Genomic DNA, 14,394 nt, shown 5'->3' with positions numbered 1-14,394 from the left:
TTTACAACATTGCTCTAAGCCCAAACATCTGCAGAAACAAAAGGCTTGGTTGGGCACAGACTTGCAGTACTGCCTTGGAACTTTTCGTTAACAGATAGCTGGTAGGCAAACTGGCAACACATGAATGTGATACAAAAAAAAAATAAGTGTGCAATTCAAGCATGTTCACTCCATTACAAATCTTGTAATACATCATTTTTAAGAGTAAAAAAATATCTTAAGCCAGGCTGACACTCAGTACACTGTGAAAACACTGAGGCTTTTCTACTTGAACAATAGAAAGTTTTGGCTTGGTAAATAAGGCAAAGTACGAGAGTCCAACAAAAGACTATCAGCTATTGACTTTCCATAGCTCTAAACTTTATATTATAAAAAAGAGAAAACATTTTAAAAACACAACTTCTCTTATTATTATTGACAGGGAAGAGAGGGAAAGTATATTATTTATTAACGTTCTGTGAAATGTGTGGTATCCCTTAGTGGGAATGAAAAACAGTTTTGGGGGGAATTCTAGGATTTGATTAGTAGAACCTAGTAGAGAATTGTGCCTACTAAGCACCAATCAATGATGATGATCATCATGATGATCATCAATGATGATGATTTGATTACATATTTTTCATGGGGTATCTATATCAAAAGCCTGGTATAGATTGGGTGTGGTTTAGTAGGGGCCCATGCCACATGTTGATGTTTATCTAACTCCAGTCCACTCCTCAACAGGGGACTAAAGTACCTTCCATGAGCTAAGCACTCTGTGGCCAGCAATCTGAAGAACTGAGAGGAAGTAACTAAAGAAAAAAATAATACTTGTGGGGGGAAAAAAATCACACAATATTAGTGAGTTATTGTACTATCACTTTGGCTTCAGCTACTTATTTAAAGTCAGTGTTATGTAGTATCTCTAGGCTATATTTTAATAGGCTGTTCCTCCACACATTTTTGACATTTATAATAATCATGCTGTTTTACATGAACTTTTCCGCACAGAAATCTGAATGTAATAATAAAGAGACATTGTATAAAGAGTCACTGTAACAGCAGTAGTCAACTGGACAGCAGTAAGCCCCTCCCCCCCCCACATGCTCCCTTTTTTCCCCCAGCACAGATACTAGTACCTGGACCCTTCCCAGTGTCCCTGGTTCCTTGGAACTCATCCTGTTTGCCACATGAAGTGCCACTCAGCTGGTCCAATGTAACTGTGAAGTCGTGTTCACTTTTAACAAATTGTTAGCTTCTAATCGACACACTCTCCTTGCATCATATCCATAATACCTCATCAGACCATTGAGCACAGTGTGTGCTTGTACACAGTCCAGTAACAATTGGCTTCTGATTGCATATGGAGTGCTGCTACAATGCATTCACTAACACTATATTGTGCTGATCTCCTATGGAGTAATGTTCAAAATATCTGATCTTGTTTTTCCCCTTCCATGAGGTTGATTTTAGTTTTCAGTATTATATGAGCTTTTTAAATAGATAACTAGGCCAAATTATTTTTATAGTAAATGACTGTCACTGTTTTATGCTTAAATAATTCTACTGATCTTCATCTGTGAACTAAATTATCTGAAGAAAGAATATCTTATATAAGTCAAGCAGTACTTCTTTGGTTGATGTCTTATCAGGTTAAAAAAACTGTAAACGATGCTGAATTAATGATGTTTCAAAAAATAGGGGGAAAATCACCATTGCAACCATCAACATGGACTGCCTCCTGGAACATTTTAAAGCTGTTCTTTCTTTAAATATCATGCATTATTCATATCAACTCAAAACCACAACCCCCACCCCGTAAGTTTAATACCAGTTGCTTTATTTGTACTAAAACATTTTTCATGTCAAACATATTTAAAAAAATCAAACTCTAAAAGAATTCCCTGGGGCACTCCTTTTTTCATAGCTGTCATGCTTCTGTGCTATGAAATAGTTGATTTTTTTTTAAATATAGTTTTTGGCTTGCCAGTTAATTTATTACTATCTCTACCACACCCTGTAGTACTCTCCAGCTCACCTGCTGGCTACATACAGTTTTCTTTCCACTGTCAACAAGCATATTTTTTAAAAAACCAAAACATTCTAACCTTACTGTGGGGTTGAATCTGTTTATTTGAATGTATCTTTAGAAAGCTATTTCTTCAAAATATATCACCGTATCAATTCTGAAAATAAAAAAAAAAATGAATCTATCAGAGCAACAAGGTATACCACAAAGAGTGGTATAATTGGAAGAGAGAGAGGGAGGTTAAAAATGGGAGAAAAAAAACTTAAGAGGGAGAAAGATTCGAAAGTAATGTATAGTTTTTGATAATAAAGGGGCAAGTTTTCTCTATCCTCTCTGATTTTGTTCTGTATAACAATTGATCAGGAAGAGTTCTCACTAGCTGGCTTGGCAAGCAATTAGTCAACATGTTACAGCAATTTTTTTTTCAAATTTCAAATGCTTGCGTGAGGAACCATTCTTTTTAAAATGAATAAAGGAAGAGAAAGCCTGTTGGAACAGGTTGGCTTTAGGCACAACTGTAATTTAGCCCTTGCTACCTGTAGTGTAAGAAGACAATCCCCAGAAACCAATTTGGGACATGATAATGTACTTTCTGCAAGTCTATCTTGCCAACCTCCATGTATTCTAATTTGTTTTTATCTGAAGATTACAGAACAAATATAAAACAATTTTTTTAATCTATGGAAAAGTTGCTTAACATTAGTTTCACTTATCAGAATAAGATATGTTCCTCTGTCATCACAACAAAAGTTCTAAATGAGAGAATGTAAATTGTTAAATTTTAGAGAGAAATGAATCCAGAACTTAATAGGAAATGAAACTTCAACCAAGACTCATGCTGTCTTCTGCAAGAATACTCCTAATTGGCATAGTTTAGACATAAATTCCACTTTTTTAAAAGAATAAAAAAAATTGGCTGGGTAAAAGTCTTTCTAATTAACTTGCATTCTTCAAAAGAACAAGTATGACTGGGAGAGTCATAGATCCTGAGATACTAACTTTGGATGCTAATATATTGTAGGAGTCATTTAGAGTCTTTGGGAGGAGGAGAAGAAAAGGAAACACACACATACACACACACACACACACACACACACACACACACACACACACATACACATACACACACACACACACACACAAAGTAGGAGTCAGGACTCCAAATTCTGTAGTGACTGTCCAAAAATGTGAATGTAATAAGTCTGGATTTATCTTTACACTGTAGCAAAAGTTAGGACTTTGGACTAAAAAAACCAAAATGAAATCTTCAATTTGTTCTGAGAACAAAAATTTTGAAAGGATAATAGTATAGATTACTGAGATCATCATACTCTTATTTTTCCTGGTTTTTTCTTCTCTAATCATCTAAGAATATCAATGATGAAAATATTTTTGACCCCCAATTTTTTTCTAAGATCATCTGAACTCAAAGCTCAGGTAGGTCTTGGCTAGGTACAGTAGCTCAAGCCCTTAATGCCAGGTACTTGAGAGCCTGAGATCAAAAGAATAGGGTTCAAAAGCCAAACCTAGGGAAAAAAGAAGTTTGAGAGACTCAACCAATGGCTGAGCATTATGGCTTGCACCTGCTAGCCCAGCTAGAGATGAAACAACAATATCTGGGTAGAATGGCATGTATCTGTCATCCCCGGCAACATAGAGAAGCACAAGTGGGAGGATCATGGTCCAAGTGGCCTGGACATAAAACTCAAGATAGTTCCTCAAATGAAGACAGCACAAAGGCTGGGCATCGGTGGCTCATGCTTGTAGTCCTAGCTACTCAGGAGGCTGAGATCTGAGGATCACAGTTCAAAGCCAGCCCGGGCAGGAAATTCAATAAGACTCTTATCTCCAAAAAACCACTCAGAACACTGGAAGTGGTGCAATGACTCAAGTGGGAGAGCGCTTGCCTTGAGCTGAAGAGCTGAGAGACAGCGCCCAGGCCCAGAGTACAAGCCCCACGACTGACCAAAACAAAAAAAAGCACAAAAAGAGCTAAAAGTATGGCTCAACTAGTAGAGCACCTACTTGGCAGTGCAAGTCTGTGAGTTCAATCTTCAGTACTGAAATCTCAAGAAAACCTTCAAGCCTTAAATTACAAGCTCATAAATTACATAGCCTCCATATTCAAGCGAAAACACCGTTAAAATAATTCTTAAGTTCATAAAGTTAAGTGAATTTACACTGGTAAACACAAAACTTCCTTTATAATCTCAGCATTCTCATTGAAAACTGAACATGCTAATGAAAGAGTTACAAAATTCTTTGGTTCCAAGTAGATATAAATATTCATAGAGTGGTTACATATCTCTGCTTTGAAACACTTGGGAAGACAGAAATGGCTGGCTTTATTATTTAGATATCCTCACACATAAAATTATATTGTTCTCTTATAAAAGTTAAATTTTCTTAAGCTCACACATAGACCATATCTTCAAGTTGAAAGTACCAAATCACAGAATTTAGGTCTTAACTGCACCTCCACTATTTTCTAGATGTGAATTCCTAATAAGCTAATTTAATATTTAAGTTTTTAATTTATACATATACAGGTAGATATAATTCTGTTATGAATCATATGTCATAATACATTGATTTAATAGTTTAGTGTCTTCTTTTAACTTAATAATAGAGATAAGACCACTTACTTCAATCTAGATCTTAGAGTTATGAAAGTTGTTCATATACATATGGCATGTATCTTGGCAGAAAAATAGTAAACAATAAAAGAAGCAACAGGGACAATCATAATGATTGTACACCAACCAATTAAATAACTTAGAAGAAAGAGAAAAATTTCTTGAAACACACAAATTAACCAACTGACTCAAGTTGAAATAGGAAATCTCAACAACTTGTAGCAAGTAAAGAGATTGAATGAGTAATAAAAATCTTTCTAACAAAGAAAAGCCCTGATCCACATTGCTTCACTATGAATTCCACAAGATGCTTAAAGAAGAAATAATATCAATCTTTCTCAAACTTTTCCAAAATAAATAAATAAATATGTTCTCTGAGGCCAAGAATACCTTGATTCCAGAGAAATACATCATAGCAAAAGAAAATTAAAGACTAACACCTCTTGTAAATATGTGTAAAATCCTCAGCGAAACATTACCAAATTAAATCCAATAGCATATTAGAAGTATCATTCACCATAACAAAGTAGCAATTATCCTAGGAATACCAAGGAGGTTCAACATAATCAAATCAATACAATACATTTAATTAACAGAACAAAAAACACAGGATCACTTCAAATGATGCAAAAAAAAGTCATTTTCAAAATCCAATATGAATAGGAGAAAAAAATTTCAGCATCACCAAGTGTTAAAAACTCAGCTAATTTGGTTGGTGTAAGCGTAAAACTTTTCTCCCTAAAGAACGAGATAGTGGTTATTACTTTTTCTTCTTCTATTCAGTGTTGTACTGGAAATTCTAGTCAGTGTTAATAGACAAGAAAAAGATATGAAATGAATTTAAACTGGAAAATGGGTAAAATTATTTCTGTTTAAAGAGAAAATAGGCTGATTCATAGAAAAATATCCCTAAAAGTCTATGAGAAAGATAGTAGAGAGAAAAAAAATTAGTAAACTTACAGGGTATTAGAAAAGTTGCATTTTTATATACAGGCTATAAAACAACCCCAAAGAAAACTAATAAAGAAATTCTATTTATAATAGTATCTAAAATAATTAAATACCTGGGTTAAAATCTAACCCCAGGATATGAACAATTTATGCCTTGATAACAACATTGCTGAAATAAAGTTGGCAGAATCTAAGCATTCACCACCTGATGAATGGATAAAGGACATGTGGGAGACACATGTACACAATGGAACACTAGCCATAAGACAGACAGGAAAGTCTATCATTTGTAACAACATACATGGAACTAGCAATCATTATGTGAAGCAAAAGGAAGATATGTACTTCATGATCTCACTCATCTTTGCAATCTGAATAAAAATGTTGTTCTTACAGAAGTTGTAGGTAGACTCGTGGTTAACAGAGACTGAGGAAAGGATGAAGAAAATGGGATGGGGAAAGTTCAAGCTATAGATACTAAGTCACAGGTGGAAAAAAAAAGATCTGGTGGTCTATTGCTCAGTAGGGTGACTACAGCTATTATTATGTAGAATTATGTATTTCAAAAAAAGTTAGAAGAAAGGATTTTGAAAGTTTTAATTTAAAAAAATGTCAGAAGAAAAGATTTTGCACTTTTTCACCTAAACATTTTAGATATGAGAGCATTCTGGATGTTCAAATTAGAGATGCTCAAAGTGTATTAGCTTTGATTCATTTATATTTGAATATCAATCAGCCCTTAAATTAGCCAATCCGTTAACACCTCTATTCCTTGAATCATTTAAGTTTTGTCACAGACATCATCTTCTTGCAAGGAAGAGAGTCCTCTACGAAATGCAAAAGAGCATACATGGTAGCAAGCAATTAAAATGGACATAAAACTGTTTGTTTCTGTGTTTTTTAGTAAACTTCTTTAGAATTTTAGTGAAATGATTTATATTTTATTGCTCAAAACATACTAAAATGTTTTTGCTCATTTTATGTCACATATACAAAGAAATCACTATACTTAGATCTGTTACATTCAGACTTGGTAGTTAATATAGTCAGGTTAATGTGGTAAAAAGAACTTGACACAAAAATTATTAATGAGTGGAACAAGGTCACTACTTCTGAGCTGAGGTCACTTACAAAGAATGCACAAATGAAATTAAGGTTGACTTCTATTTACTTGACTATCTTCTTACACTGGATTCCTTTGGCAACCTATCTTTAAACATTTAAAGCCCTGTTTACAAGGAGGCTCTGAAAGAAGCTTCAAACCATTATGTCCCTAATTGAATTCCCCAGGAGTCCAGCAAACTCACAGGAATAAAGAAAAACCATAACATTTGCTAAATCATATTTCATTGCAAGGTTATGTGACCTGTTTTTGAGGTTCAAAGATGAATGAAAAATATTACTAAATACTTCATTATTCAGACTTTATTTTTTTAAATCTACCTATTAGTTGTAAACTAATTAAATCAGCTCAAAATGTTTTTTCTAAGGGAAATCTGACAGAAAAAAAATAGCAATAACATATTTTATATTGGATGTGACCAGCTTCCCAGTGGACAAAGGCTTGTGGGAGTTAGAAAAAAAAATCTTTAACTAGAGACAATTATTCATTGTAAAGTTCTGAGAGAAAGCTAACCAACATTTTCTAGGAAATTTTATCTGTGAATTCGGAGCAATCTCAAGAAGAATGAAACTAAAAGTGTTAGCAACCAGTTCGTTTATTCCGATTCTTGCTCTTCTCAATTCTAATTTACTTTAAGAGAAGCTTCCATGATTTTTAAAAAAATCTGCAGTCCCCCTTGCATGTTCCTATGTTTGTTGTGACTGCTAAGCAGAAACATGTGGATCTGAACATTGCCAAAAGAATGTAAAATCTCTGGCTTTCTCTACTTACCTGGTTTGTATGTTATTCCAGGGGGGAAGAGGAATCCCTGTTGGGCGGCAGCAGCTGCTGCCAGGGTCCGCTGGTCATGTGGAAAAATTGGGATCATGAGCGGAGGCATGTGACCCTGAACCTGCTAAACAGAAGAGAGCCTATGGTCAGACAGAGAGCAAATGTGTGCCAAGAAGCATTTGTTTTTTTCACCCCTAGTGATGCCTAGGTACCTTGCTAGCCACCCACCTCTAAGCTCATTCCAGATTTGCAAGCTGAAAAAACTCAAAGTCCACCAGATCTCTTTTTTCAGAGGTTATTAACCTACCAAGGATATAACTTTACTTAAATTGGCCTTGTCTCTACTTCCAGTGGACAGTAGTTTGTGGCTTTGTTTTTTTCTTGATTTATTTTCCTTTTATTTTCTTTCTTTTAAGCACAGAGCTATAGGAAATAAGTTTGCTTCTTTTCTACAATATTGAGAGGTTTGCCCTTTCACCCATTTTGCATTCTATGCTTTATTTTTAAAATAGCATTCAGTACCCTTGGACAGAAAATAATATCTAATTGTTATGTATTCCAAAGGCTGTATCTTCCCCTTTTAGATATCTTATTCCAAAGCCTCGCTGCATTATATTAAACATATAGCTCTTCAGATTTAAGGCTACCACATCGTGGTTCCCAATTAAACTAATATTCTTTGCCATACACACCTCGATGTAACATATAAATTGCTTGTCTGGCTAAGCAGTTTTACAGTTTTATGTACTACCATGTAGCAAGGTAATTATGGAGTTGTATTCAGAGAGCATTTCATAATAAATCCTACTATATCAAATTTCATTTGACCTCAATAAATGTATCAAAGAGCACAAAAATGCAAAATAGAAAATCTTCACTCTATATCAGTATTTGTATTCCATATAAAGAAAATAAGAGCTATGACAGAATTATGCTTGTGGAAATTACATTTTAATTCCTTAGCTCCCTTCCTTACTATGTGCAAGCTTGCCTTGATTCTAGGATAGCATGACACAAAGCTTTGTCCTGGCTTAGAGGGCACAATTTTATAGTGTAAACTACAGGACTTTTCTCATGTAAAATACAAAACAAAGATGCATCAGAAGAGGTGATTCTCATTCACACAGGATCTTTGGGCTTGTTACAGGTATTAAAAGGGCTGCATACTAATCTATTTAAGATATAAACATTTACCAGTAACTGTATCAACCCCAATCCCTTCCCCTGTCTAAATTCCTAAATCTCCTCTTTAGGCAAAATTCCATATCCTAGCTGATGACCCTGTACAAATAGCACCAACTTGCCCTGTCCTGTCCCTGTTCTCTCCCCAGTGGGGGACACTATGCAGAAATGCTTCTGAGAGGTTTCATTTACCAACCGTTTTTCTCTAGGGAAAACCCTAAGATGTGGGTTAATAAAGGGCAAGCAAAAAATAAACACTTTAAAGTATTTTTCTGAATTCATTTCTCAGGAAAAATCAACTTATAATAAAAAGGTCTTTGTGCAATTACTACCTTGCCAGTGGGGCGTGAAAGAAACTAGCTTTGAGCAGCTATTTCTTCCATTTTAGCTGAGGTAAGCCTAAGTTTTGTGCCTTAGAGTACAGACTTATTCTGCTTAAATTGGAGCTGATCCCCCAGTGCCCAGGTCTTGCCTTTAACCTTGGAGAAAAGCAATGGGTTTGCTGATCAACTCCAGCTTGTTGTGAGCAGATACAAACCTAAAATGTCAAAGATGAGAGCACTGTTCTAAGCCATAAAACAAAATACCATTCTTTGTGGTTGACCAGGGTTCAGTGTGAGAGCGCAGTGCAGGAAATGCTTTTATGTTCCTCTAGAAGTCTAGTCCCAGTATGTACCTAGAACACATTAGGGCTGCCTAATGCCTTAGCAAGGGGCACAAAAAGTCTGGGCATCATATTTATTTATTCTTTCCATCTTTCATCCAACTATTATTTGCTAAAGTGTTAAACTCTGCTAGGGCTATTTAGAAGTAGCCAGAGAAACTGGGATATTAAGCCTGAGAGAGAAGATATAAGGTGATCTTCACCTGGTTATTGTGAGAAACAAATGCACAAGACAAGTAAAGCTTATGATATAGTGACTGACATAATAGTAATGTAATGTCACAGTAAAGATTAGTTCCTTACTTTTTTGTGTGTAGTTTGCATATTCAGTATTTGAAAATGATCAAATTACTGATAAGCACACCCAGTAAGTCTTAGCCTATTTCAAGCCAAGAGAGAAAACATGAACCAACTAAACAATCCAGTTTGGCAAGCGGAGGCTGGTCATGTTCCTAGCAGACAACCATGCCTCCCAGAGCATTATCTCATCCCAAGTTTCTAGAAAACCATGAAAAAAGAAGAGAGCTTACAAAGATCATTTGAAGAAGTAACTCAGGGTCTTTAGTGTTACATATTAGACAGCATTTACGAAAACAAATTTAGTTTTACAGTGGTCACTAAAGCTCTTCAGCTGGCAAGAAAACAAAAGAGGTAAATGGCAACTAGGAACCAGACCTTAATTCTTGCATCTGGCTGGCTGTCCAAAATTGTCTCCTTTGTAAGTGTCCATTTTTATGTATATAACTAAGAAAATTGCTATGATTGGGTTTTCCTTGGTTTTGTTGTGGTGCTAGGGTTTGAAAGCAGGAGATCATGTTTGCTAAGCTGTAGTTCTCCACCATGAGCCTTGCCTCCAACCTTATTTTTGCTGATTACCTTAGGATAGGGTCATGTCTCTAACCTAGACATGTGCTTCATATCCATGATCTGCCTACTTAGGCTTCCCATCATTGCTAGGATAACAGGAGCCTGCCACTTAGTCCAGCCTCTGATGATGGAGATGGAATCATGTGGACTTTTCTATACAGGCTAGCCTAGAACTGAGATCCTCCAGTTCTCAGCCTTCCATGTAGTTTGGGATGACTGGTGTGCATCATTATGCCTAGCGATGGGTTTTCAAGGAGTCTTGTGAATTTTTCCATTTGACTGGCTGTAAATGAAGACCCTCCCGATGTAGTTCTATCCTCTCAAGTAGTTAGGAGCTTTAGTCATTTGTAATGACAAAAAATTACAAGTGTTCCATATTAACATGTACTGTAAGAATTGGGAAGTTCCTTTCTCTCTGTAATATTCTGTAAGGCAAGCTATGTCAACAACTTTGATTATTATTATCCAGAGACGTTTTTTTTCTTTTGGCAGTACTGAGTATTGAACTCAGAGCTTTGGGCATGATGAGCAAGAGCTCTATCACTTGAGCCACACCCTCAGTCCTTTTGTTTGTATGTGGTTTTGTCCTGGCTGCCAACATGTCCTGAGCCAACATGTTAAGCTCCAGATAGTTTCAATAAATTGAAAGACGCAATTAAAAAGGGGGAGGATAGAAGACATTGTGAAAGCAAGAAAGTATAGAATCATAAAGTTGAGAGATGATCTGACTTGTTTTCAAAACAACTATGAGAACTGTTTTTTGTTTTTTTCCCCCCAGTCCTGGGGCTCGAACTCAGGGCCTGGGCACTATCCTTGAGCTTCTTTTGCCCAAGACTAACATTCTATCACTTGAGCCACAGAGCCATTTCCAGCTTTCTTTGTTTATATGGTACTGAAGACTCAAACCCAGGGCTTCATGCATGCAAGCACTCTGCCACTAAGCCACATTCCCAGCCCAAGAACTGTTTTAAAAAAGCAAAATTTCAAGCTCCATACCATACCTACTCAATGAAAAACTCTTGAGATGGGGTCTAACAACTCAAATTTTAGGTAGAAATTTAATCTAAAGCAGTAATCTTAAAACTTTAGTGTAACTAGGACAAACTAGAGGGCTTCTTAAGTGCCCCCATTTTCATACACTTGAATCCTCCAACAGAGCTGGAATGTGGACATTTTTAACAAGTTCCTAAATGAAGTTGATCCTGCTGGTCCAGCAACCACATTTTGAGAATTGTTAAGTCCAAACCTCATAATTTCCCAATAGAAAAGAGATGGATAGAAGAGATAGAATGTATACATAAGGCTAAAGCTGCACTATGACAGACTTGGAACTACAGTCCAGAACTATCACTCACCATACCCAATGCTTTTCTACTACATCACTGGGACTTCAGCAAGAGAAAAGGGAAATCGGTGATAGGAAAGGAAGAAATCAATTTAGCAGAGAAAACCTGGAAGTTTGCAGTTGAAAGCAATTTTGCATATCAGAGGTATATTTTTGGATGCAGTTCCAGAATTTGGATACTATAAATGCTTTCCAATGTTCTTTTTTTTAAATTTAATTTAATTTTATTTGTGAACATACTGTACAGAGGAGTTACAATTACATGGGCAGGATAATGCGTACATTTCTTACCAAGCTCAATGTTTATTGTCAGTAATTCCAATTATTTATTATAGTATATTCATTATCATTGGTCATTTAGTTCAAATTATATCTTATTTTAAATAGAATTATGGTGTAAAATTTCAGAATACCCTTTATTAAAATCTAGCTAGAAGATCCATCCAGCAAATTCTTAAAATCTAGGCTGAGCACAGGTGATGAAAAGCTCCCTTTTAGTTTTCCTTATGGAAGCAGTAGAAATGAGGCTGATAACAACAGTAATAATAATAATAACCACTATAGTTAATATTTTTTTAGTGTTTCCTATACATTTAGTACTGGAAAAGTAATTGCATGCTGTATCTCACTTAATCTTGAAAATCCCATGAGGTACTTACTTAATCAACGGGAAAGACAAAGTTATGAGTTAGTTAAATAACTGTCCATTAAAAAGTGCTAGGTTTCAGTTCCCATTCCAGATCAGGATCAAAGTGTTTTGTGTTATTTTAAGTCAATGTCCATGTGCATACTTTTTATGGGGGGAGGCAGGAATGCTGGTCCTGGGGGTTGAACTCAGGGCCTAGGTACAGTCCCTGAGATTTTTGGCTGGAGGCTAGCACTGTACCACTTTGAGTTTCAGCTCTACTTTCAGCTTTTAGGTAGTTAATTGGATATAAAAGCCTCATGGACTTTCCTGCCTGGGCTGGCTTCAAACTTCAGTCCTCAAATCTCAGCCTCCTAAGTAGCTAGGATTACAAGTGTGAGCTAAACAGATCAAAGTGAGTTAAGGAAAGTCATTCTTTGTGATAGCAATTACTGACATGCTTTTATCAATAAAATTGTAGATTTACATGTATTTGTAGCAATGCAGTGAGGTCACCTGAACCTTTCACCCATCTTAACCGTGATAATACCTTGCAAAATATTACAATATTTTGCAATATAGCAACCCAAATATTGATCTTATTCAGATTCTCCCATGTGCTAAACCTACTGTAACTTAAAAAATAATCAAGGAACAACCAAACTCCCATTTTCTGCAGAAAGCTAACCAATATATTTCAATGACCTCTGAGTATAAAGCCTGATAGTAACTACTCCTTTTTCATGGTTCATTTATTGTATGTGCTAGAAGTTTATTAGTCCAATGTGAGACAGAAATGAATAGCAAGAGGTAGCATCCAAATACATTCCTCTTATGGAAATTATTTTTCAGAAAAGATCATTGTAATGCCTACCAATCGTCAGAGCAGATATAAACTTTTGAAAATACAAAAGCTACACCCTGTTCTGTGGATGGTCCTACCTTTCCTATCCCTACTTCCCATCATCATAGTTCCCATTTGTTGATATACTAGGAAAACAGCAACTCTCAGAAAGATTTTACTAAAGATTTTACTAAAGAATTAAAAAAATGGAATTCTTCTCACTCCATCAAAGAGTAACCAGTCTCCACATGTCTTTCTCAAGAAGTTATCAAAATTTCAAATAGCATCCATCTATTTTTTCTTGAAATTGGAACTTTCCCTAAGCACATTCTTTAATTGTCCTATAAAAAAAAGATAACCTGATTTTATTAGTACAAAGAAAAATGATGTGGCCAAAATATATCTCAGCATGGAAGTTGTATTATTTTTATTGCTTTGTAAGTAAACACTAATTGGCTGTGTACTGAATGACTAATGAGAAACCAGGAACATCACTGTGGGCAAAGCTTAATGCATCGTGAAAGGAATCCTATCTCCAAGGCACAACTGTCCATTTATTCTAGATTTCCACAATCCTTGACCAAAGAGTTTCACTTTTGGAGAGGTGAGGAATACGTTCATGAGCTGATAGCTACATGCCTAGAAATTTAATTGAGGGTGCTCCTTGCATCTTTTAGAGCATCAAGACAGCAGCAGATGGGTGGGAAACACTTCAGTTCTGTCTCTTCCAATTCATAAAACAGCATTGTTGCATCAACACTTATCGCCTTTGTTTTCTCTGTGCTAAGTTGTTGATGATGCCATTTTTTGCCATCTGCCCCAGAGCTTCATTAAAGATACATGAATGGGCTAACTAGCCTGATATCTTGTGAGGAACAGGTGCTATTGTTTGTCCCTGAAGACTTGCACTAAAGATGTGACTCAGAATACTTGAGAAAGAGCATCTGCAGCAGTCAGTCAGAGAGCAACTTGGCAGAGACCTGGCTACATGCTAATATGCAAACAGAGTGGCACTCAGGGGGGCTCATTTTCTCTTTCATGAAGATTATTTAACTTCTTTTAGTGATAGGCAGTATTTGTACAGAAAATCGTGTGCATATTAATGTCCTTTAACTGAGTGAAAGACAACAATCAAGTGAGAAATGTAATGCTTTATTTCTAGAAAATCATTTCTTGTGTGGCTTAAGTGGAGAAATCTTCCATATACTAGATGAAATGCATCAGATATGTGTACACCATGACAGGAAATAAAGAGAGACAAAAGAAAGATGGAGGGAGGGAGAAAGAGATTGTAATTGGATGTTGGGATATGTAGTGCAGACAGAAACAGGGGAAGGGGGTGCATTTCTTTAATAGCCTTTCTTTTTGCTTTATGTAC

The 14,394-nt window shown here is 35.8% G+C and overlaps 1 protein-coding gene across 29 annotated transcripts in view; it reads right to left on the bottom strand.

The window, feature by feature from the left end:
- Window positions 1-14,394, bottom strand: part of Sox6 (SRY-box transcription factor 6) — a 605,718-nt gene that overhangs the window by 115,975 nt on the left and 475,349 nt on the right. For 21 of the 29 annotated variants that reach the window (XM_070032825.1, XM_070032826.1, XM_070032829.1 and 18 more), the window contains one exon: window positions 7,490-7,613. In XM_070032825.1, coding sequence (XP_069888926.1) covers window positions 7,490-7,613 — 124 coding nt within the window. The remainder of the gene's footprint in view (window positions 1-7,489; window positions 7,614-14,394) is intronic. The other 8 variants (XM_070032840.1, XM_070032812.1, XM_070032818.1 and 5 more) reach the window with 1 other exon arrangement.

The sequence above is a fragment of the Dipodomys merriami genome, unplaced genomic scaffold (genome assembly GCF_024711535.1).
Source record: "Dipodomys merriami isolate MVZ:Mamm:240054 unplaced genomic scaffold, mDipMer1.0.p SCAF_21, whole genome shotgun sequence".
Taxonomy (NCBI): Eukaryota; Metazoa; Chordata; class Mammalia; order Rodentia; family Heteromyidae; genus Dipodomys; species Dipodomys merriami.
Note: the sequence above shows the minus strand (reverse complement) of the source record. Positions and strands in the feature narration are given on the sequence as shown.